We start from the raw sequence: 25240 nt of genomic DNA on the forward strand, positions 1-25240 counted from the left end.
CATGGATTGGGCAAACAATATTTTAACAAATATTGTTAAAATGTCCATACTACCCAAAGCAATCTGCAGATTTAATGCAATCCCTATCAAAAAACCAGCAGCATTTTTCACAGAACTAGAACAAACAATGCTAAAATTTGTATGGAGCCAAAGAAGACCCTGAATAGCCAAAGCAATCTTGAAAAAGAAAAACCAAATCTGGAGGTATCACAATTCCAATCGCTTCTCGGCCTTTTGGCTAAGATCATGTGTGGAGGTATCACAATTCCAGACTTCAAGTTATATTACAAGGCTGTAGTAAAACAAAAACAATATGAATACAGTAACGGTACTGGCATAAAAATAGACACATAGATCAGAACAGAACAGAAAATCCAGAAATAAACCCATGACTATATGGTCAATTAATCTTCAAAAAGCAGAAAAGAACATGCAATGGGGAAAAGACAGTCTCTTCAAACAAATGATGTTGGGAAAACTGGACAGCCACATGCAGAAGAATGAACTGGAACTGGACCACCTTCTTACACCATACACAAAAACAAATTCAAAATAGATTAAGACCTAAATGTGAGACATGAAACCATAAAAATCCTAGACGAGAACACAGGCAGTAAAGTCTCTGACATTGGCCGAAGCAACATTTTTCTGGGTATGTCTCCTGAGGCAAGGGAAATAAAAGCAAAAATAAACTATATGAGAATAAATAGCTTTTGCACAGCTTTTTAGTTCAACAAAACGAAAAGGCAACCTACAGAATGAGAGAAGATATTTGCAAAGGACATATCTGATAAAGGGTTAGTACCCAAACTCTGTGAAGAACCAATACAACTCAACACTCAAAAAACAATTAAAAGATGGGCAGAAGTCATAAACATACATTCTTTCAAAGACGACATACAGGTGGCCAACAGATATATGAAAAGACGCTCAACATCACTTATCACCAGGGAAATGCAAATCAAAACCACGATGAGATATCACTTCATACCTATCAGAATAGCTAAAAGCAAACACAAGAAACAACAAGTGTTCATGAGGATGTGGAGAAATAGGAACACTCGTGCACTGTTGGTGGGAATGCAAGCTGGTGCAGCCACTGTGGGAGACAGTATGGAGATTCCTCAAAAACTTAAAAATGGAACTACCCTATGGTCCAGCAATCACACTACCAGAAAATACAAAAACTTTAAGTCAAAGGGATGCATGCACACCTGTGTTTATAGTAGCGTTATTTACAATAGCCAAGTTATAGAAGGAGCCCAAGTGTCCATAGATAGATGAATTGATAAAGATGTGCTAAATATACAAAATGGAATATTATTCAGCCATAAAAACGAATGAAATTTTGCCATTTGTGACAACATGGATGGAATTAGATAGTATAATTCTAAGCGAAATAAGCCAGAAAAGGCAAATATCATATGATTTCACTCATAAGTGGTATTTAAGAAACAAAACAAATGAACAAAGAAAAAAAAAGACAAATCAAGAAACAGACTCTTAACTATAGAGAGCAGATGGTTATCTGAGAGGAGGTGGGGGGGTGGAGGAAATAGGTGAAGGGGATTAAGGGCACACTTATCTTGATGAGCACTGAGTAATATGTAGTCCTGCTGAATCACTATATTCTACACCTGAAACTAGTATAACACTGTATGTTAACTCTACTGGAATTAAAAAAAAAATGCATAAATCGATTTGGACCCAATTTGTTAAAAAAAAATCTGCAAAGTGCAATAAAGCAAAGTGCAATAAAAATAAATTAATGCAAAGATAAATTACTAGTTAATATTTTCAGAACTTTATTTCAAGTTGGAGGAAAATTAACGTACATCCTATAGATGACAACAAATTCCAGACTTAAAGACTTAACAGCAGAACAGATCAAAAATATACATGTTCTGGCTCTTGGTGGGGAAATACATTCTGACTATTGGAGAAAGAGAGGGAACACTCTCAGAGTATATATTTCTGAATATATAAAAACTTAAAACTTTTCTGCAATATTGAAATCAAGCAACAGAATAGAGAAAAATTTACAAAATAAGCTAATTAGGAAATACCTGCTTTCTAAGATATTTAAGAAATACATGTCTATATGTAGAGATAAATACAATATAAATATATGTGGTTTATAAATATATATGGTGTATACAAATATACAGTCTGTACTAAGATCTAGATGATGCTTTGTCAAGGAAGAAAAATCAAAGAAAATACGAACCTATGATACAAGGCATTATTATAGGAAAAAACATAACATTCCACAGCAACTAGATTTTAAAAGTGTACATTTAATACAGAATGCAAGAAACTCGCAAGAAAAATGCAAGAGCCTAATTTTGGTGGACAAGTGGCAATTGATGGTGCAAACACACACTGCTAACAGGCTTGAAGTGTCATTTGCAGGTCTGGGGCTGGGACGTCCCAGGAGCTTCGGTCAGACAAGGTTTAAACTCCCGTTCGATGCACTGCCTGCGGTTTGGACCGGAGGAAAAGACTCGAGTCGTCCAAGGGAGAGATCAACCCTTCTGCGCTCCACGGGTCCTCATGTATTTCCGCACCGGGTACGTCCTGATATTTGTACTTTCCAGCCCAAACTAACGTCTGTGCGTAGGCTTCGTATAGGTCAGGTGGGGAGAGTAATCTCGTGACGAGGCCACAGGAACTTCGACAAAGTTAAACCTTCCGAACCGTGCTACCTGCTTTGCAAAAGCAAAGCAAAGCACACCCCACTTACTCGGCTGTCCACCCGGACTTATCCGGAAACCCGTGCTTCAATCCTGCCGCGGGCCTGGGAAAGGCGCGTCTGCTTTGTCCTCACCAACCGAAAAGACTCGGGTGAAAAAAAGCGGGGAGCGTGCCAGAGGCAGCAGGAAGCCGTCTCCGTGCAGACCGCCGAGCAGCTCCGCGGCGCCGCCCAGGCAGCAGCGCGAAGCACGGCCGGGAGCCCCGGCGGGGCACGCTCCGCGCAGGGCCCCGCGCAGCGGGGCCGAGTCCCGGGCGCCCGGCCGCGGCGGAACTACAACTCCCGCGGCCCCTCGGGCGACCGCGCTGCGTCCCCATCGGCCGGCCTAGCCCGCGGAGCTCCGCCCAGGTCGCGGGCGCCCGAGTCGCCGCCGTGTGCGGGCGCGCGGCAGCGAGCGGACCGGCGGCATGGAGCCCCGCGGGGCGGACGGCTGCTTCCTGGGCGACGTGGGTAGGCGCGGGCGCGGGGGGCGCGGGGGGCGCGGGGGGCGCGGGGACAGCCGGGCTGCTCCCGGGCGGGACAGGTGTGTCTGCGGACACGCGCTCGGCGATCGTGACGCGCGCTGCTCCGAGGGCGCCGGCGGGGGCGCTTTGGTGGGCCGAGGTTGGAGCGCCGCCGTTCCCTCACGGGAGCAGCCTCGGTGACCCCCAGGCGTCTCAGGCGCGCTCTGCGTCCGGCTCCTAGTGCCCGGCCGGCGCGTTGCCGAGCCAGTCACGGTCTTGACGCGCGGGTCGTGAGACTTCCCAGCTGCAGACTCACCCGCGCGCCGCGCACCTCAGTCATGGCCAAGCTCAGAGCACCCAGGAGGTGCCGGGTGTGGGAGCTGGACCATCTTCCAGGGGCCCTGTGAGGGGGTCGTGGCGCACTGTCATTAGCACCCTACGGGTGCACCCAGTTGTGATAGAAGGCATCTGCTCCGGGAAAAGGAGATGCCGTTGCGACAGGTCACCCTGTGTTTAAAAAAAAAAAAAGCCATCTCGGTTCTTCACTGAATCGTGCTTACCATTCGGTTGCTACGGAAGAATAAAATGAATCGAGGGCAAAGGCACATTCTCTGGGGAAGCAAACATCTCTGCCTATGAAGTAATACTGCAGCAGGTGAAATGTCCCCAGAACGCACTTTGAAAACCTGGAAGAAAAAAAAAATCTAAAGTCCTTTTACACTGGTAAAAACAGCAGTGCCAATAAAAGTGGGAAGTCTTAAGAGTCAGTTTAGTGTAAGAGGAATTATAGTCCTAGCAAGGCAGGTGTTTGAATTGATCTTGCAAAACAGCCACCTTCAACCAGATCAAAGCCCTCTAAGAAGCATCTGGTTTTACTTGGCATTTCACCCCAGGCAGGCACAGACTCTGACCCCACCAGTGTGATCTGTGTTTGGTTCAGTTAAATAAGCAATGAACAGCTAAGCAGGGCACCCTAGACACAGTTGCATATTTTTGTTCATGTAGAATGTTTAATAACAGCATTTACTTCTGAGCGTTTTTTGTTTTGTTTTTGCATAGTTTAAGGAATCTTGAAGAGAAAAGCACACTCCACCAATGGATTTATGGCTTCTGAGGTTCATGCATAGTTTTGACTGTCATTGTTTTATTTCCCCCAAAAAGATATGCCCTGACACTTTCATTCTCAACGCTAATAGATCAGCTGAATATATTGAATCTGGAAGCCTGCTATCCCAGCAGAAGCAGAGCCCATTGTAGGAACTGTAGCCCATTTTAACATTCTGATCTGAAATTCTAGATGCATGGGATACTTAAATGCATTACATTTTCCATTTTTTAATAGAACACCTCACAGAGGTAAAGACGGTGCTCATGGAGGCCATATTGTAAGGCTCTGCAGAGAATTTAGGGCAAGTCATCTCCTAAGTGAATCCAGTATTCATAACTTAGCAAATGTAATACAGGTTGTTATGGACCCAAGGTAAGTGTCCCTTTGCAAAGTTGAAAAAGTGATCCCATATTCAGGATCTGTACTCAAGAGCTGTACTCGAGAGGCTGGTAGAAGACAACAAAAGGGTACCTTAAGGATTTGGGGGCTCTAAGCCAGATGAGCCAATTTTTTTTCAGTCATCCTTGGCCAAGAACTCCAAACACAGCTCACTACTGTCTGGGGTAATCAGAAGGTCAGATGGAGAGAGAAAGAGTTTCTGGGACCACCGTAAGAGCCTGGAGCTGCTAGGTTATGGACCAGCACTAGCCACGCGTCCTGGGGCAGCTGCAGGGTGGTCCTTACGTCTGATAATTTAGAGGTGCAACTGAGTTCACACAACTAGAAAGAAGCAAGGCTGAGGTTTAAACCCAGGTGGATTTTTTCCTGGGTTGTTTGTTTTATGCCAAAAGGCTCACACCCTTCCCATCAAATACATTTATCTCTAATAATTTGTAGGGTTACTTGAGTGCTTTTTCCCCTCCCCGAGCAGTAAGTCTCAAGAGTGGGTTTAAAATATTCAGTAAACTGTGTTGTAAACATATGCTCTCTCACCTAGGCTTTGTCATTCCATTTATAGAGCACAGGAAGAGTAGATTTAGCAGAATTCTTAAGGGTCTTAGGATTTTTGAAATGTTCAATGACCATTGGCTTCAACTTTAAGTCTCCAGCTTCATTAACCCCTCACGTCTCCCCCCGAAGCCAGGCTTTGACTTCTCCTCTCTAGCTGTGAAAGTCCTAGATGGTATTTTCATCCCCATAGTAGGCCGTTTCATCTGCATTGATAATGTTTGGTGTAGCCACCTTTGTTAATTTTCTTAGCTAGATCTTCTGGACCACATGCTTCTTCACCTGGCACTTTTATGTTTTGGAGATGGCTTTTTTCCTTAAACTTCACACACCAGCCTCCGCCAGCTTCCTGTTTTTCTTCTTACAGCTTCCTCACCTCTCACCTTTCATGGACCCGAAGAGAGTTAGGGCCTTGCCCTAGATTGGGTTTTGGCTTAAGACAGTGCTGTGGCTGGTTTGATGTTCTGTGCAGACCACCTAAACTTTCTCCGTATCAGCAGTAAGACTGTTTCATTTTCTTATCATTCATATGTTCACTGGAGTAGCACTTTTCATTTTCTTTAAGAACTTTTTCTTTGCATTCACAACTTGGCTGTTTGGTGCAAGAGACCTAGCTTTCAGCCTGTCTTAGCCTTCCACATGCCTCCCTTACTGAGCTTAATCATTTCTGGTTGTTTTCTAAATTTTTTTTTTTTTAAGATTTATTTTAGAGAGAGAGCCAGCACAGGTGTGCAACTTGGGGGGAAGGGGAGAAGGAGAGAGGATCTCAAACAGATTCCCTGCTGAGCTCCGTCTCACAACCCTGAGATCACGACCTGAGCTGAAATCAAGAGTCGGGAGCTTAACTGACTGAGCCACCCGGGCGCCCCTCGTTTCTAGCTTTTGATTTAAAGTGAGAGATGTGGGACTCTTCCTTTCACTTGAACACATAGAGGCCATCATGGGGTTATTGACTGGTCTTCATTTCAGTGCGTGGTCTTAGGGAATAGGGAAGCCTGACAAGAGGGGGACTGGGGAACAGCTGGTTGGTGAAGTCAGAACACCCACATTTGTCGATTAAGTTCACCGTCTTCTGTGGGCATGGTTTGGGGGCATCCCCAAACAGGTAAATAACATCAAAGGTTATTGATCACAGATCACTATAACAAAGGTAATCAAGTTTCAAATATTGCAAGAATTACCAAATGTGAGGCAAACACCATTGGAAAAATTGCAACACAGGATTGCCACAAGCCTTCAATTTGTAAAAAACGAATTATCTGCAAAGTGCCCGAAATCGAAGGCTCCCTGGCCTTCCTGAGCTGCCTCTCCCTTCCTGCTGCGAGACTGAGGGCCTTACCCTGCTTTCCTCTTTGCAGGGTTGTAAACCGTAGGGTTTTCCTTCTTCCAGACTGACTTTACGGTGATAGCCACTTCTCACTAACCCCCAAGACAGGCGCTCCAGTGACTGGTAATTACCACTGGCGAGACAAACATCCTGGGGTCCCCTTCTTGAGGTGGTAAAGAGAAAGTCCCACAGGCTTGGCTTTTATATTTTGTGAAAATCAAATCTTCCTGAATTTCAGCTCTCTCTTTGCCCGCCCCTCGCCCCCCACCCCACATATGATCAAGTCCCCATTTCATGGGGTCACAGGCTCTTTGGCTAATGGGCAAGACAGGGAGGCACAATGGGGGGGGTGGAATATTACTAATAGACAGCATTTTCTGAGTCACTTTGTGCCTGGCCACACACTACATGCTTTTGCTTACTTTAATTCATTTACCTTTCATGAACCACCAATGAATAAACTGTTATCAGCCCAAATTCTGGGTGAAGAAACACTTGGGTGGGGAAGGGGTGAGGTCCTGCAGAAGCTGATAAATGGCAGAGCCCAAGTGTCAGGTGTAGCAGAGTCCCTGGCCCCCGTCCTTCCCTGCCCCACGGCGGAGGTGTGGGCCCTAGCATGGTAGAGCCGGGGCCATCTGGGTAGATTGTCATCGACACACAACCGATGAAGTTGTCCCTCTGTGGAGGAGAGCATCCCACCCCACTTAGGGTCTGTAGAAGTACTCTGGGAAGATTTGGGGACTGACGAGGTGATTAGAAGTTTTTCTAGGGAAATGTAATAATAAGATGTGCAATGTAATAGAAGGGAACTGCTGTCGTAAAGAGGTATGTGACGTGATCTTGCGGTTTGAAGTAGGGGGCGTGACAGTAAGGATAGGTCGGTATTAACCCAACATTGTCATTTAGGACTTTTTTTTTTTTAAAGCCTAGTGTCTGGAAGATGCCCCTGTATCCTAGGTAACGGACACTGAGGAAACATAGCCATAGTGTGTTAATTAATGGTCTCGGCTAGTTAGTGTGCTTTTGTCTGCACTTGGCCCAGACAGGAACCCTCATTCCCACATAGTAGGGAGACCAATGGGCAGCGGGGCACCAGGCCCCCTGTGACGCTGGATGCACCGCGTTCAGGGCTCTGGCGCTCAGTCAGAGTCTGAGGCTCTGCTCAGGCAGGCAGCCTCATGGCTACAGCACCGTCGCGTTCGGGTCTAGGCCCTATGCAGACAAAGAAGGGAGACAGTCTTCTGGAAGTCCTTGGGAAAGAGAGGAGTTTTGAAGCTGTGAAACCAGTCACAGCCTCTCCCTCCCTTCTTGGGAACTACAGTTGGGACAGATGTGCAACAGGAACGAGGATTGCTGTGATTAACAGATCACTCATCTGGGGTGGAAAGGATGCTTCTGGGAACCAACCTCTGTGGCCATTTGTCTGTTTCTACAGGGTGGCAGGTAGCCGGCACACAGGTGGCTTCACCTCCCCTTAGCTTACAGATGGTCACCTTCTCACAGTGGCCTCAGTGGGCTTGTCCCTGTTCATGCACATCCCAGGTGTGCGTCCTAATGGGTTTTTTTTTAAAGATTTTATATATTTATTTGAGAGAGTGAGCGCATGCGTGCACACACGAGTGGTGGGGAGGGGCAGAGGGAGAGGGAGAAGCAGGCTCCCCGCTGAGCAGGGAACCCAATGTGGGGCTTGATCCCAGGACCCCAAGATCATGACCTGAGCCAAAGGCAGACGCTTCACCAAGTGAGCCTCCCAGGGGCTCTTTGTGTCCTAATCTCTTCTAAAGACCCCAGTTAGATGGGATGAGGGCCCGCTCCAATGGCCTCACCTTAATTCCTTCAGAAAAGGCGCAGTCTCCGAATACAGTCACATTCTGAAGTACTAGGGGTTAGGGCTTCCACTATGAGTTTGGGGGGCACAGTTCAGTCCATAACAAATTTTAGGCCAACAGATCAGATGACGTACATAAAGTGGACAAAGTCCTCTATAGACACAAACTACCACCTGACTCAAAAGGTAGAAACTTGAGAGTCAGAGACGCTCAACCGACTGAGCCACCCAGGCTCCCATCACCCGGGATTCTGAGGAGCGTCTGGACCAACTCCATGATCATACATGGCGTCTTGGGATCGTACGGGGTTCTCTGGACCTGGAGGGCGGCGGCTCGGTCCCAGCCCTCGGTCTGCTCTCCTCCGCAGGTTTCTGGGTGGAGCGCACCCCTGTGCACGAGGCGGCCCAGCGTGGCGAGACCCTGCAGCTGCAGCGGCTGATCGAGAGCGGCGCGTGTGTCAACCAGGTCACGGTGGACTCCATCACGCCGCTGCACGCAGCCAGCCTGCAGGGCCAGGCGCAGTGTGTGCAGCTGCTGCTGGCTGCCGGGGCGCAGGTGAGCAGCCCCTCAGGACAGACCCCTGCCCGCGCTGGGGAAGCCACGGCACCTGCTCCGGAGAATGCAGGGAGGGAGGGGAAAGAAACGCGAGGCCTGGCATTAGCGTTGTGATGTGCAAGCGCGTGGGAAGTAGAGAAACCCCTGGAGGGGAAGAGGAAGCTGGAGTGGGCTGCCGGGGAAGCCAGCCCAGGGGCGGCCTGTCGGTCAGCTGCGCGCTGAGGGCCCGTGGGTCATGGCTCGGCTATCAGGAGGGCACTGGTAGCCAGAGAGAAGGCAGCTGTAGGGAGGGAGAGGCAGGGGGCGTGCCCTGCATGGGGGCGGGGTGCCGGAGCAGGGCTGCCCATCACATAGGCCGAAGAGCTGCTGCTGGGGTTCCCGAGATGGCGGAGTGGGATGATGGCAAGCCAGCTCTCCATGGGAGGTGGAGGTGGAGGTGGGGGGCGGGGGGCCCAGAACACAAGCTTCTGGTTTGTTTTCCCTGGTGTAAACACGCCGGCCGGGGCGGACTGGGAGGCTGCAGCCGTTTCTGGCTAGGAACTGGCCTGACACCCACGGCCCGAAGGTGTCACCGGAACGCGGGCTCCAGTGTCCATTGTGAGCCTCACCGTTCACACTGCCCCACCGGCTCTCCAAAGGCTCGCCTATGAGGGCAGCCCCCCGAGGAGCCAGAACAGGGTTTGGCGTGTCCCCGAATAGCAGCTGAATTCTAGGCAGAATCTGCCAGCTTGCAGAGTTGCCTTTTTCCTTCCCGGATCGTGTTCCAGCTAGAGGGGACACATGAAGCCTCTTCTGGCACTCCTGAGCTGAAGTTCAAGCTCACTGTCCTACTCTGTCTGCCTTAACTCTCAGTCTGGGGGTGTGGGAGCCGGGCGGGGGGGCAAGAGTGAAGCAGAGAAGCCGAGTTGAGCCTGTCCCGAGAGAAGAGCCCTGAAGAGGGCGCCTCCCAAACTTGGCAGGCTAACAGGCACTCCCAACCCCCATCCTTTGTCCTTGAATGCCCTTGCCTGGTGCAGCACCTTAGCACACACTTGGAAACTGGTGTTTCTAAGAAGGGCCTTTGCAAAGATGAATGTGCATCAGGGGGAGAGAGCGGCTCACGTGGGTTTCCCCTCCGCCCCGACGCGCGCGTTTCTTCCTTCCCACAAGGTGGATGCCCGCAACATTGACGGCAGCACGCCCCTGTGTGATGCCTGTGCCTCAGGCAGCATCGAGTGCGTGAAGCTCCTGCTGTCCTACGGGGCCAAGGTCAACCCACCCCTGTACACGGCATCCCCGCTGCACGAGGCCTGCATGAGCGGTGAGTCCGTGCGAGCAAGCAGTGTAGGTGGGAAGCCATCGGCTGGCTAAGGAGCGCTCCCAGTCTGCTTCTGGCTCGTGGTTGCCAGGCCATGAGAGCCTCAGCTTTTCCTCCTGAAGGTGGTTTTCACCCAGGAGTAGGGGCCGTGGTTTCTGGGTCAGGATTCTGTTGTTAGTGGTGTCCTCCAGGCCCTTCAGATGTCAGCGCTGAAGTCCTCCCACCCTGCCCTGGCTCTCAGTCTTCCCGCGCGGTCTTCCCGGCCTTTTGCCTTGTGGCTCCCTGCTCCGGTTGGGAGAGGAGACCCAACATACGCCCAGAGGACAGGTGGGATTTCAGTCGCCCTGCAAGGGTGGGTAGTCCTCAGATGGTGGGAGGGTAAGAGGAAGGCCGCTCCGTGCACAGAGAAGGTGACTCGTCCCGGCTTACTGGACCCAGAGTTCCCAGTGGAGGGGCAACAGAGAAGACTGGAAATTTAGGGCAAGACCGGCAGGTGGGAGATCATTAAATGACAGACTAAGGAGCTTGGATTCTACTCTTTTGAGCAGAGGTTGCAAGCTTCTGGCTGACGTTTTGATTGGCTGGCACCATGCTGGTCTTTGCTGCCTGGTGTGCGGGTGGGTGCATGCTCCCCCAGGGCTCCTCTCGGAGTCACTGTTCTCTGCTGCCTCTCACCCCCCTTCCCAGGGAGGTCATCTTTTGTCACCCGGCTCTGGTGCTGAGACCACACCACTTCCATCCATGTCAGACGAACCCTGTACACTTCCAAGGACACTTTATGAAACCCAAGACACTATGTATGATCATGTAGTTGGTCCCGATACTCCTCAGAAATCCTTGGGGGATCCCCATGGCCAGAGGGTGGAGTCCAGAGTGTTTGGCATGGCCTGTAAAGGGTTGGTGGCCTGCCCTTGCTCAGGAGCTCCCCGGGCCCTCTCCCACCACTGCCCCACACAAACCCGCTCGTCGGTCCTGCCTGCAGCTGCCCAGTGCCCGTGCCGTTCCACCCCTGCGTCTCTCTGAGTATATTCTTCCCGGCCTGCAGAATGGGGGACTGGACAGGAGCAATCTCCTGTTTAGATGTTACATACTCCACCCTGTTATATGCTTTCCTCCGGTGCTCTCTCTGGGCTGGTAAGTGTCTGGAATTTTCTCTGGTCATTTGTCCTTCCACATGGAGGGCAGTAGGGACACCTTTATAAATTTGTGTCCTGCTGTTAGGCAAATTGGAGGCAGGGGGAAGAGCTTTTCTTGTATCTGCTTAATTGCCTTAAAATCAAAATAGTCCTTATGCTAAGGTAGACTATTTTGGGGTGGCATAGTCTGCAGCTCTGCAGTAGAGGAGTGGAGGGGTTGGGGGTATCCTGATGCGGAGAGATCACTGGGGCCATGGCAGTGATCTAAGCACAAAGCCCTTTGAGCCCAAGTGGGATGGATTCATTTAGAAGGCTTTGGGGAAGGATCAGCAGGATTTAGTATGAGGAAGAGCAGAGCACAGGGTCAAAGCCAACTCAGGGGTGGTGCCGATGACGCAGACGGATTGGCCAGGCACAGGGGCCCCCCAGGAGCGGAGGGGGCCGCTGGCTGAGACATCCCCAAGAGCATGGCCAGCAGAGGGCTGGAGGTGGAAACTTGGTAGCTACCTCGATGAAACATGGTTGAGTGAGGAGAGAGGGTGCAGCCTGGGACAGAATTAAACTGCACTCAAACCGAGTTGGAGATGGCAGTGAAGAAGCAGGAAAAGCACCTGCCAGGGAGAAGGGCAGGGGACCTCCGAGGCAAGGAGGCTTAGGGAAGTTCACCCAGGAGCCTTGGACTCGGGCTGCCAGCATCTTCAGGAGACCACCTGCAGGCTCGGCATTCCCAACACAGCTTGGGAGACAGCCCAGAGGTGGGGGGAACCCTCCTTCCCACTGAGGAGCAGAGTCCGGCCGTTCAGGATGGTAGTGCCGGACCTTTTGCTCTCCCCCAAGAGGGTCAGCTGTGCCCTCTCTCCCCGTCCCGCTGCTAGGCAGGCTCAGAGAACCCTGCAGGCTCAGAAGGGACAACCTTCTTTAGCTCCCTAGGACCACACGTGGTTGTAAACCGTGGTTGGTTGGGCCGCAGCTCCAGTTCGCCTCACCTCCCCCTTCAACCCGGCATGGGGCTCACCTGTCCACCTGCCGCTCCCTCAGGCTTATTGCAAATGCACACATTCATTCATGGTTCTTATCCTTTCCCACGTGTTTGAAGGAAGTTCTGAATGTGTGAGGCTGCTTATTGACGTTGGGGCCAACCTGGAAGCACATGACTGCCATTTTGGGACCCCTCTTCATGTTGCCTGTGCCCGGGAGCATCTGGACTGCGTCAAAGTGCTGCTTAATGCAGGTAGGTTGGCCTTTCTACCTGCGCTGCTCAGGGTTGGTGTTGGTGTTTATATCTGTGTGGCTCAATGCAGGTGTTTTGTTTACCTGCACGGTGCACTGGCCGGTGAAGCTGGCTGTCCCACTCATCAGCTGAGACCTTGGGCCTCAGTTTCTATATCTATAAAACTGGAGAAAATAAGCCCCATTTTGCAGGATTGTTGGAAGGACTTGTGATCACATTTCCGCAGGAGCTGATGCTCGATGAATGCTAGTCATTATTTTTGGTAGCCATGGGGACCATCCACAGTACCTGCCTGATGAGTTTGCATCTAAATCAGAAAGAGGTAGGAGGGTCCATGGGAAAGGAGCTGGTAGCATGTTTGGTATCCAGGTCCTTGTCAGATGTTCTAAAAAGGCTCAGGGTAGGGAGGGTCCCAAGGCAAAAAACAAAAAAACGAAATAAAACACAGCCCAGTCAAGTGAAGGTTGGATTCAGGACCCATCTACCACGGCAGTTTTAAAAAAATGTAGCCAAAGTGGGTGTTGGCAAAGAGTTTTCGTTATGAACCCAATGTAAATATTTTGTTGGAAAATTTTCGCTCAGACATTCTGGGGGCAATTTAGGATAAAAAAACAAAACTGGTCAGGAATAGAAAGATGACGAGCTCTCTCCGGACGACGGTCATTTGAGCTTCAGTTATACGTGCTTTTTCTGTTTGGGAGTCTTGTTTGCGTTCATGAGCCACTTTTACATGTTTTTAGTGAAAAAGATTCATTTTGTGTCAGGTTAGCCATTGGGGTGGTTTTCTTTTTTACATAAGGATAAAACATCTAGATGAGAAGCAGTCCCAGGCCTTCCAGCCAATCACTCAGCTTTTCTGTCAACCGAGGGTTATTAGGTGCCGTGACTGCTGAGCTTACGAAATGGCAGTATCACGGTCAACAACTGTCCCCAGAGCACCTGCCGTCCATGTGCTCAGGACGCCTGGTGCCCTTTTTTCTTTAGTTCCTTTAGTGGTGGCTGGAGGGGAAAGGCTCGAATCAGGGGCTCGAACCCCGACATCCCGTCTGTATTGATTAAGACTTTATGGAACCGATTACTCTTGTAAGTAACGGGGAACCAAGTGCAGGGGGCTGAGGGGACGTTTTGGTCCAGGTGACTGAAAAGATCAGAAGGAGGCAGGTGTCAGGGTCACTTTGCTCTGAGGGTTGGCAGCGTCCTCAAGCCGGCACCGTCTCTGCATCTTGCTGGTCTGTTGTCCATCCCACTCGCTTGGTCCTGTGCCTCACGTCCGTAACAGGCTGAAGATGGCTGTATCAGGGTCGGGCTCAAATCCAAATACTTTTCTTCCCAAGGCTTTGGGTAGTTTTCTCATAAGAGTGAGAAACCGCTTTTCCAGCTGTCCCCACACACTTCCCCTTAAGTCCCAGGGGCCCAAGCTGGGTCCTGGGTCCGAACCTAATCCAGCCCCTTTGTCCAGGCTCGGCCACATTCTCATTGGCTCAGGCCCAGGTTATTTGAACCAATTCCTGGGGGTGCGGAGAGAGGGATTAACCAATCAGAGCCCATCCCTGGGGTTGGAGGCCAGGCCGCCCCCCCCCAGCCTCCCCCCGCCCATTGCAAGGTGTGGGCTCAGTTGGGTGGGTGGGTCCGAGTGGGGAGGCATACACCTGGGAGATGGAATGAGGGCTAGACTAGAGCCCCCCGGGGAAGGCCCCCCCGTGTAGGAGGGGCACCTCTGGACTTGCCTGCTGCTGTAGGCGTGGACAGTCACCTCTGACAGCATCTTCTTCCTAGATTGCAGGGATTCTTCTCAAAGAAAACGTTTTCAGCTGCGGGAAACCTCACACATACAAAAAAGTAGAGAGAAGAGGGCAGCATATGGGCTCTTTTTTTTTTTTTCCCAAGGAAATGTAGAAATATTTTAATTTACATATCATATTACAATGAATCAATATGGAGTCAAAGTCTACAATTACACATTCATAAAAATTCCATACATCATCCTCAGAATAATCAGTTTCTATACAAGATTTACAGATGTCCAATTATGTAATTTTTCCTCAGTGTGCTACAGAGTTTAGAGGTTCTGCTCGAATATTCCCCAAATCAAGCGCAGAATCTGTCTCTTCATCAATTTCTCCAGTGACTGCAACACTGTCACCTCTTACGATGTATAACCCCAGCACCACTTGTTCTCCTCCCTGTGAAGAGCTGAACACTCGTTCATGGCTTTCATCCAAAATTAAATGAATGATCTGGTCAAACCCTTTCAGTGTTGCCACAATCATTCTTCCGTCAGAAGTTATAACTGCAACAGTTCGGTTGATGTAGTTTTCCAAGGCGGACGTCATGATGCTCGGCCCGGCCGCTCTGGGCACCACAGGAACACAGGCCTGGGCTCTTCTGAAAGTAGTGGTTCTTGGTCACAGAGCCCTTGGAAAATCCACTGGAAGCCCGGGACAGGTCTCTGGAAAACAGGTGCTCGCGGACCGCCCCCCCCCCCCAGCTGCAGGGTGGTGTGGCAGAGGAGGGGGCTGGGGCTAGTGCCGGTCCAGTTGTCCCGCGAAGTCACAGTGACTGTAACCGCCGCAGGAAGTGCTCAGAGGTGCCCGGGAGGGTGCTGTGCGTACCTTCTCAGCCGTGGCTACCGAGCTGCTGGGGCCTCCGTGTCCGCATCGGGCCGGCTTCTTGGCGCGTGTGGCTGGCCCTTGTCTGTGCATGCTTAAGGCTTTACCCTGAGTCTGCTTTGATCCTCTTGTGCTTTGAAATCAGACTCTGACCCCTTTTTCTCTGAAGCATGGGGCTGAGAAGTTTTAATGCCCGGATGCCTTTAGTTTTGCTGGCTTCCTCTGTCCCTCTCCCCCTCTCTTTCTCCCCCCCTCCCTCCTTCCCCCCTCCCTCCCTCTCCCCCCCAGTTCAAGGCACAGTATCATCATCGGTCCCCACAAAGCCCCCTTCTCCCCCCTTCCTTCTTTCTTCTGTCCCTGCCCCCCAGCCCCCTATTTTAATGTGTGTGTGTGTGTGCTTCCTCTGTATGTGTTTTGTAAGATATGCTGGGCGGGTCGAGGCATGTATTTGTAATTGACACTCGGTGCTGGGTTACAGACTTCGCCCCCTGCTGTTTTCTCGGGCCTGGCCTGTGTTTTCAAGCCCCCCCCCCCGCGTATCTGTGTGCTCAGGTCTGCAGTTCCCCGAGCAGCAGCGTGTACCAGCGTCCCCTCCTGATCTGCAGTCTGTGTCACACCCAGTCCAAAGGAGCCAAGAGCCCAGTTAAAAACAGCCTGTCTTGACCTTGGGATACCACCTCGTGGAAGGAGTCACCCTGCCGCGGCCTTGTATCCTGGGAGCCCTAGTGAACGGGACGGAAGGGCGGTGTGGTTTGAGAGCCCGCCTACCCCTGGTTTTCTCCTTGACCGCGTGTGCCCCCTTCTGTCTTGCAAAATAGAGACAATCTCTTTCCTTCCCACTTGGCAAGATTATTGCCACAATTAACGACCTGCGAGACAGGTCCTGCACTTTAGATTCTGTACACTTTACAGTTTATTTTTCGTTACCAGTTTGCGTCTCACATTCGCGCTCCTGTTTGCTTTATCACTGCAACTATGAAATTCTTTATTCTTCTAGGCGGCTATTGGAAGAGCACCCCCGACGTGGGGGTTACATAGGGGGCGGTTCTTTTCTTTACCGTATTGCCTTTCAGTATTAGTTTTGCAATGCATATCTGCTGAATTAAATACTTAGGGGATGTAGCCTTCTTCCTGAGGGATTTTTTGGCCCTGACCTGACTTGGGAGTTTTGGCTGCCCTTGTGTTATCTTGTTGGGGTGACTGCTGATAGGCACACAGTTTTTAGGTTCTACTAGGGGATCAAAACTGTTTTAAGTCATGGGTGCCTGAGTGGCCCAGTTGGTTAAGCATCTGACTTCAGCTCAGGTCAAGGGATGGAGCCCCCTGTTGGGCTCAGTGGGGAGCCTGCTTGTCCCGCTTCCCCTCCCCCAACTTGTGCGTGCTCGCGCGTTCTCTCTCTGCCTCAAATAAATAAATAAAATCTTAAAAAAAGTGCTTTTAAGTCAGAAACCAGAATTTCCAAATACTCTTGAGCAGTGGGACAGGAAACCTAAGAGCCTTACACCCCTTATTTCCTCTAAATTTATCATTACATGGAGATATGTTGGTGATCTGATTTCTTTTAACCCCACTTTCCTGATATTTTATGACTGTGATTGGAATCTCTTTTGCGGGGGCCGGGCTGTTTGCTTGGCTTCTTTAAAATACTTTTCTCCCATCCCCTTTCTCTTATAACCTCCTTATCCTCTAGGAGCCGACTTCAAAGAAGTTGGTTAAAAAAAAAAGAAATCCTAAGGGTCCCGGAGATCTCCTTGCATAGAATTGGTGATGGCTGTACCCTATGAAAGATGTTTTACAAAAATCGTATTTTTGTCAAAATCTTTATTTTTTAATGCATCTAAAAATACTGTAATTAGCTACTAGTTCACCTCTTTCTGAATATCTATTTTTTAAAAGATTGTATTTATTTATTTGAGAGAGAGAGAGAGAGAAAGAGAGCATGAGCAGGGGGAGAGGGAGAGGGAGAAGCAGACTCCCCGCTGAGCAGGGAGCCTGATGCGGGGCTTGATCTCAGGACCCTGGGATCATGACCTGAGCCGCAGATCCTTAACCAACTGAGCCCCCTGGGTGACCCTACTATAACGTCTACTACTATCTTGAAAACAGGTGGGTGGCAGAGCTGAATTCACAAGTACGACACCTCATCTCTTACCTGAACCGCGGAGGGTGTTTGGGGAACATGACCTGCATTCCCTTTGCGCGTCTCTTTTGTGAAAGAATATTTACATTTAAGGACCTTCCTTCATACCTGCAGCACAGCGTACTAGAGCCTCCGGCCTGCGCCTGCTGTGTGTGCACACGAGTGGGAACAGCAGGAGAGCTTCTTTAGCTTCAGCTGAGCTCTCAGAGCCTCAGGACCCATGGGGACAGCCTGTACGGGGTCTGAGAACTGCCTCGTGACTCACAGGGAAGTTTTCTGTTCCTTCTTTGGGGTTCTGTTTCCAGTTACATTACTTTCCTACAGCTCGGTCTGTAGCTCTCTTACCATCAGAAAAAAAGTAATTACTCCTTTCTTTGGGATCTTGAAAAAAGATTCTGAAAAGGCTGTAGCAGAATCTGTCTTGACTTTCTTTCCCGGCTGGGACATTGCTTTTGTGCGCTGTGCCGAACGAGAAAGTACCAGCCGACGTTTCTGTTGGCTCCGCGGCCTCTCCTTGGTGATGCTTGTTCTCCACCCCGGACCGGCAGGGGCCAATGTGAACGCAGCGAAGCTTCACGAGACCGCCCTGCATCATGCAGCCAAGGTGAAGAACGTTGACCTCATCGAGATGCTCGTTGAGTTTGGAGGCAACATCTACGCACGGGACAACCGGGGGAAGAAGCCGTCCGACTACGCATGGAACAGCAGCGCGCCTGCCAAGTGCCTGGAGTTCTACGAAAGTAGGCCACACTGTCCTTGTCGCTTGAATGTGCTTGGTTGGTTGGTTTAGCCTTGCGCAAGAGAGCCTGCAAGAAGCTCTGTTCTGACAGTCTGCCCGATCATGTCCGAGCAGGCCAACCATCCCGAGTCCCCGTGAGCCTCCCCCACCCTGCAGGAGACAAGGGACAAATATGATCGGAGGACAAGACTTCTTTGGGTACAGATTTTTAAATGAGTTTACCCAGCCTTGCAACCACAAGAGGCTTTCAGACACCTCTTGGTTGGGAAAAAAAGCCCCGATTTTTTCAAATGTTTGCCGGCCCCACCCAGCCAAAATCCATATGAACTTAGAGGCAGATACATCCATATGTCAAACGTTTCCTGGAGGGTGTTTCTTTTCCTGCATCCAAATAATTTGGGGGGTGAAGTAATATGGGAAAATGAATTTCTCCAGGATTTCTTTTTTTTTTTTTTTCCTCCCAAAGAGTTTTTTTATTTCATAAATCTTCGTAAGTTGAGAATACTGTTTGGCTAATTTATATTTTTATCAAGCAGATATTTGCAGCATACGTGGGTTTTTAAAGAATTGAATCGTTGTAAAAGGCCGACTGCTCTGCAGGTGCCTCAGCGGCTGGGGGCCCCCAGGGACCTTCCATCGTTGGCCCTGGTTTGCTCGCCCTCCCGAGCCATGGCTGCAGGCCTCACCTTTCGTCCGAGGTCCTCACCCTCGGGACTAGGACATGGGCTTGCGTGCTGTGTCTGTCAGAGCTGTTCTGTGCTGTGTGTGCGTTCTCCCCGGGTCCCCCTGTGCCCCGCGGCTCGTGGCGGTGAGAGCAGGGCCTGGGGCCTGGGACCTGCCCGGCAACTGACCCTTGCCCTGTCCCTTACTTGTCTGGAAGTTTGACAGACGAGCCCGCTAGCCACAGAGTAGGCCTTTGCTGATGACTCTGTGCACCAAGTTATAACATTATGGAAAAGGAAAAAAAAAAAAAAAAAAAAAGCTCCCCAGAACCCCACAGAATAAAAACCCAGTGAACGCCCCGTAAATTCCATTTCCTGGTCTTCCTTCCCGGGTCCCTGGCTGTCCTTCCTGGTAGCCTTCCAGAGAAGGCATGCAGGCCGCGTCCCAGCTCCAGGGAAAGGGGAGTGTTTCCGGCCCTGGTTATTTCCCAAGTTGGAGGATGTTACGCTCCTTCCTGCAGCTGACCGCATGTGATTCCTGTTCCCTTTTTTCAGAAACGCCTCTGACCCTGTCGCAGCTCTGCAGGGTGAGTTTGAGGAGGGCCACTGGTGTCAGAGGACTAGAGAAAATCACCAAGTTGAACATCCCTCCCCGACTCATCGATTACCTTTCCTACAACTGAGCTGCAGGCCCGGGAGGCAGGCGGGGGCCTCCCTGGCTGCCAGCCTCGCTGAGTCCAGCAGCTGGGCCGCAGGGACCCCCGTTGTCGGCAGCCGCCCGACTGCTAGAGAAAGAACAACGTTCCCCGAGCTCCTGCTGGCTGTCCTGCTTTGTCTTCTCTGCGGACTCCTGGAGGGTGTTTCCGAGGCCCTGGGCAGGCTCTGCCTCATCTTCTGCAGGCACTTCGCTCTCACTCCGCCCGGTCCCAGCCATCCAGCATCCTCCTCTCACTGACCTTCCTCAGGGGGACTCTCGGGAAGGACCCAGGGGGAGGCCAGGCTGGGGCTGGGGGTGCAGGGCCCTGCTGCCCGGGAGACGGGGGCACCTGGCGCTGTCTCTGAGTCCTTCGGCACCGGGGTGGCCCTGGGTGTCCGAAGGGAGGAGCCTGTGCTGCAGAGGTCGGGTCCTGACCATGTGGCCCTGGACATCTGCTTTGATGACATCCTGCTACTTGGACACTTTTTTCTGGAGCTGTGGTGGGCACTTTCCAAGGCCCATCTGTACCCAGGTAGACCCATTGCTCAGGGGACTTTGCACGGGTCTTGGTCGGGGAAGGCTCGGGCGACTGATTCCCCACACTAGCACAGTATTTCTTAGGAACTTTTCAGGCCTCAGCTCTTTAGCAGCTTGTGTTGGGGATAGATAGAATCTTTTAGAGCATACACAGGCTGCCGCACTTAGGTTTTGTTAACGAGTCTGCAAAACCGCAGATAACGTGAAGGTGCGTCCGTGCGTATTCCAGGAGGAGTTGTTTCCAACGTGGAGGACCCTTAGGACACCCTTTAGGGATGATTGCTCATCTGCTTCTGCAGTTCCCAAACGGATTCTCTTCCTGCCCTAAAGTTTGCTCACTCTCGAGGCTCTGAAATGGGTAGGAGGGAGGTTGCCAGCGCCCGGCGTTACCAACCACTGACTTGCGCATCGTGCAGACACTTACGGAACGTCTATGATGTTCTAGGAATTGTCTGAGTGCTTTGAGCTGTGTAGGAATCAGACTCATTACCCAAGGCAGAGAAAGAAAACACTACGGTCCGTTCCCGTAGTCATAGAAACGACGAATTCTACACTCTCGGCCATGAGGTGAACTCTTCAGTAGTATATTCAGACTGTATTTGTGTCAGATTCTCTCTCCTAATTTAAAAACACAAAAACCAGGCAGTTAAACCAGAGGACGTTTGCATAATTAGTTCAGGTGTATTTGGTTTCTGAGGACACGGGAAGGCACCACTGGTGAACGCTGCTGGGAGTCGTGCCCGAAGCCGCCGAACGTCCCCAGATGCTCCCAAGGTGGGGAAGTGTGTGGGACGGAAGGAGCCCGGATGGGGGAAGCCAGCTGTGCTGCACGCCTGGGGTGTCTCTTCTCCTCAGAGTTACTTGGTGGGGCCCCAGAGCTGCAGAGCGTTTCACGGTAGCTGCCAATGGGCATTTTCTGTCTCGAAAATGACATTGAGGCCATTGTCACGACGGTGCCTCGTGAAGCGCTGAGAATGGGTCGCTCCCATCCAGGTACCATGTGAGATCTGAGTTCGGGGTAAATGGGTGCTTTTGCATGTACTAACAACAACAACAAAATCACGGGGTTCTGCCCATCCGTCCGTGTAACAGAAACTGGCCTCTAGCCATGAACGCTGATACACTTCCTCCCATGGAGCACTGAGTGCAGAATCAGTCCCCACACTCACTGCTCAATAAAAATCGCTTCACAGAGTCCACCTGACGAGCACACGGCCCTTTTGTTGGGAGCAGACACGCTGATGGGCCACTGTCATCTTCCAGTGACGGAGCCCTGCCCGTCTCCCAGATGCCCGTCTTCCCACCTGTCTCCTAGTGCAGGTTTCAGTGACTAAGATTTTAGGGTCTCCTGTAGCTTCTCTCCCCTCGCCTTATTGAGATGTAATCGACACGGATCCCACCTGTACCCTGAGTAGGGGGGTGACTGTAGATGCATTGCTCCGCTCTTCTGAGCCCGGATCTTCCCAGCCGCAGTGGAGGGAGTAAAGGTCAGACTCTGATCATTAAAAGGACATTGATGGTCAAGTCCTGAATCTTACAAATGAGAACATGAGGCCCCGATAGCCTCTGTTTTGGTAAGGCTGAAGTTAGCTGATTAAAAGATGCACCTGGGTGGCTCATGGTTGAGGCAGCGGTTGGTTGGGCGACTGCCTTCGGCTCAGGTCATGATCCTGGAGTCCCGGGATCGAGTCCCGCATCGGGCTCCCTGCTCGGCGGGGAGTCTGCTTCTCCCTCTGACCCTCTTCCCTCCCGTGCTTTCTATCTCTCATTCTCTCTCTCTCTCTCAAATAAATAAATAAAATCTTAAAAAAAAAATCTTTAAAAGATGCCTTGAAAAGTGTAAAGTGCTCCCCGCACATAAAAGTTAGGTGGGTACGTGTATACTGTGGCTTTATTAATGTTTGTAGAGTTTATAGCTGTGTAAATGATTCTCTTCTGACTTTGGGACAGTCCCACTTATTTCAAGAGAAACAGATCAGAAGACCTGCCCATTGGCATTTTAAAACTCGACGTGCATCTGACAGATCAGGTGACATTTGCAGCACAGATAACAAATGACAAACGAAATATAGAAAGATCCCCTAGAAATCATGAAGAAAAAGATTAGGGCGCCTGGGTGGCTCAGATGGTTAAGCATCTGCCTTCCGCTCAGGTCATGATCTCTGGGTCCTGGGATCAAGTCCCACATCGGCTCCCTGCTCAGCGCGGAGTAGTCTGCTTCTCCCTCTGCCCCTCCCCCCACTTGTTCTCTCAATCTCCCAAATAATAAATAAAATCTTAGAAAGAAAAAGATTAATAACCCAAGAGAAGAAAGAAAACAGGCAAGCCTCTGGACAAGAAACTTACAAAAGAGAAACCTCAAATGTCCCCTGACGGGAAACGGTGGTTAGAAGTGATCAGGGAAATGCAAATTAGTGAATATTTAATTCAACAAAAAGATATCAGTATATAGTGTCATTTTGATGAAAATTGAAAGGTCTGACAGTTTGTACTGATGGGCCTTATGGGCATATGGGGCTCAGGCTGCTAGTGGGGTACAGACTGATACGTGTATTTTGGAAGGCGGTAGATGATGTCTAGGACCACTAGAAGTAGAGACCACACGTACCCGGAATTTCTCCTTTTAAAAACTTCAAGAAACTCAGGCATATCACAAGGAGACAGCGTGAGGACATTTAGAGCAGTAGTGTTGGTAACAGCAGAAGGCTCTGCTAGTAGGGGCATGTTGCAGAGTATACTCATAGACTGCTTATCCTCTATTATGGTTAAGGTGGATCCGAATTCTATGCCTTCACACTAATAGATCTAAAACTTCTAACAGCAGATGGAAAAAAAGTTGCCAGCCTACCTTTATGTGCGATATGACTCCATCTGTATAGACTGAAATACAAAACAGCCTAAGTATCTGAGGATGCCCGTGCGTGTAGGAAGTGCACGGAATCAGGGAACCACATGCTGTGCTGTGGTCACCTCCGGGTGAGGGAGGGCTGTGTGACTTGGGAGAGACACAGGGAACTTCAACTCTGTGCTGTTTCATTTCTTGAAACAAAGTTATGAAGAAAATACAGAATACTCCTATTTGCTCACGTTGGGTGGCAATTAGACACGGGTCTATGCTCTCTGCCTTGCTTGTTTTCACAGTAACAATTTAAGGCACAGAGGAGAAACAAAAGGCAGAAATATCTTTTAAAAAAGAGGAAGAGATCTGTGGAGCTATTATAAAGTGATTCTGTTTAAGAATACCTTCCAGCCTCCCATTGGCTATGAGGTCCTGTTTCCGTTATGAGACCTTGTATTCTGCAACAGGACCTGACACTTTTTTCCACCATCCTTATTTTTGGGCTGAGGAAACAGGTTGCAGCTACTTTCTTAGGTAAACTAGATTTCGAAAGCCCTGAGTGTGCCGTGTGGCCTCCAAGACCGAAGGGCAGTGTTGGCTAAACCCCCCTCCACTGGTTAGCCTCGCCTGCTCGGGGATGGCTCACTCCCTAGGTGATTGTGAACCTTCTAGAAGTGGCTCTGGGCAAAGTTCCCAGCTTCAAATCCTACCCTTGGAGACATGGGTCCCTGAGGAACTGGTTCAGTAGGAAGACCCATTGTCCGGCTCCAGGGTGCTGCCTGCCCCCCACAGGTCAGAGGGGTGGCACAGGGAAAGAAGGGGTCTCCTGGCACCCTTCACTCTCCTGCCCCTCTCCGGGTCCCTTCCCATCACCAGGGAAGGAAGTAGAGTCTCCTCCTTCCCTCCTTCCCTTACTGACACTTGCATGCCCAGAGATGCTGCACGTGGTACCCCATCTGTACTAATGGATGAATCCGCGCAAAGCTTTGAAGTTGTTTGGGACCAAAAGAATGCCTTGGCACATCCATCCCCTCCCCGGGGTTGCTCTGTTAGAGCTGGTCATGCTTTCTTTCCAGGGGGCAAGCACCCTGACTTGTAAGCGGTTGAATTCTTTTATTCAAGAAGACCAGCCTAAAACTGGCTCTGCACACAAAGCTCAGCCGCAGGCTCATGTTGTGAGCCGCCGTGCTGTCTTACAGTCGTCAGGAGGGATCACAAGGGTGCGAGCAGGCTGGCTGTGTGCCTGCCGTCTGGGTAGCTCCAGCATGTACGGTTCTCCCTGTAACGGCCTGCAAAGTACTTCCAGACCCTGGAGTCTTTGCATTTTCTCTTTTCTCAGTGTTGGTACCACATGGCATTGACAGCTGAGCCCCAGTTCTGTTGGCGTGAAAGTCTTGTGATCTCTGGCAGTCTGAATGAAAGTATGTCTTAAGTTGGTCCAATCTAAACAAGGTGCCTCCTAAAAGCCCAGTGTCTCAAAACCACAAATAAAGGGAGAGAAGATTCATGATCGGTCTCCCCCCCGCCACTTACTTCTTTATATAAATTTTTTCTTTCCAGCAGCTGGTCTCCAGGTGTGTGGTTCTTGTGAACCAGACTTCAGAGCGGAGAAGTTGCAACCGAACTCTGAGCCAGGAGGTACAGTTAGTTTAGCTCTCTGCTTTCTGCGTGATCAATAAAGAAAATTGCCATTGCTCTTCTTGTTAATCCAACTCCTGAGACACATTCTGCTGTGTTCAAGACAGAGCGCTAGATGGGACAGGACGCAGGAACTTTTACTCAAGCCTTCGTTCGCTTTCCCCGTCCGTCCCTCTAGCCTGCCCACAGCCCCCATCGATCTGTCCGGCTCTCCATGCATACATTCATCCTTTATTCCCTTTCTTTTTATTTATTTATTTTAAAAGTTACTCTATTTTAGGTTCTCCGCTGGTCCCTAAGGATTTAAAAAAAGATCCATGAAAGCAAACCTCGGCCCTGAAGGATTTCGAAGACCACGCCTCAGGGAGCAGACACGGGAGCAAGTGCTGAGTCTGGAAGTGTAGCAGTCGGGGCATGAGCCCCGAACAGGACAGAAGAGCTAACTCTGCTCTTGGCAAAGGGGAGAAGAGAGATGCCCCCAGACTCGGTTCTCAGGTCTTGGGTTAATAAATGCAGTTGCATTCATTTTTACATTCCTGGTGCTGTGTAGTTAACAAAGATTTATTTTTTTTTTAAGGATTTTCTTTATTTGAGAAAGAGAGCATGGGTGGGGATGGGACAGAGGCAGAGGGAGAAGCAGACTCCCCGCGGAGCAGGGAGCCCGATGCGGGGCTCGATCCCAGGACCCTGGGATCATGACCCGAGCCGAAGGCAGACGCCTCACTGACGGAGCCACCCAGGCGCCCCTACAAA

The 25240-nt window shown here is 50.4% G+C and overlaps 2 protein-coding genes across 5 annotated transcripts; one reads left to right on the plus strand and one right to left on the minus strand.

The window, feature by feature from the left end:
- Nucleotides 1-1790: 1790 nt before the first annotated feature.
- ASB13 (ankyrin repeat and SOCS box containing 13) lies at nt 1791-25012 on the plus strand. Of its 4 annotated transcripts, XR_003519905.2 has the most exons (8): nt 1791-3202; nt 8775-8962; nt 10112-10262; nt 12492-12626; nt 17924-18115; nt 19332-20005; nt 24413-24487; nt 24768-24795. XR_003519905.2 is itself a non-coding variant. In XM_027593955.2 (6 exons), exons 1-6 carry the CDS (start codon nt 3160-3162, stop codon nt 19457-19459), a joined length of 837 nt encoding a protein of 278 aa, XP_027449756.1. In that variant the 5' UTR covers nt 1791-3159; the 3' UTR covers nt 19460-21209. The 4 variants fall into 4 exon arrangements, 1 of the variants encoding a protein (XP_027449756.1); XR_003519907.2 differs by lacking the exon at nt 24413-24487 and having other exon boundaries at nt 24768-25012; XR_003519906.2 differs by lacking the exon at nt 24768-24795 and having other exon boundaries at nt 24410-24486.
- LOC113922134 (U6 snRNA-associated Sm-like protein LSm8) lies at nt 14342-15486 on the minus strand. Its single transcript, XM_035729277.1, has one exon. The coding sequence runs from the start codon at nt 14957-14959 to the stop codon at nt 14669-14671; it is 291 nt and encodes a 96-aa protein (XP_035585170.1). The 5' UTR covers nt 14960-15486; the 3' UTR covers nt 14342-14668.
- Nucleotides 25013-25240: the final 228 nt, after the last annotated feature.

This window comes from Zalophus californianus, chromosome 9 (genome assembly GCF_009762305.2).
Source record: "Zalophus californianus isolate mZalCal1 chromosome 9, mZalCal1.pri.v2, whole genome shotgun sequence".
Classification (NCBI taxonomy): Eukaryota; Metazoa; Chordata; class Mammalia; order Carnivora; family Otariidae; genus Zalophus; species Zalophus californianus.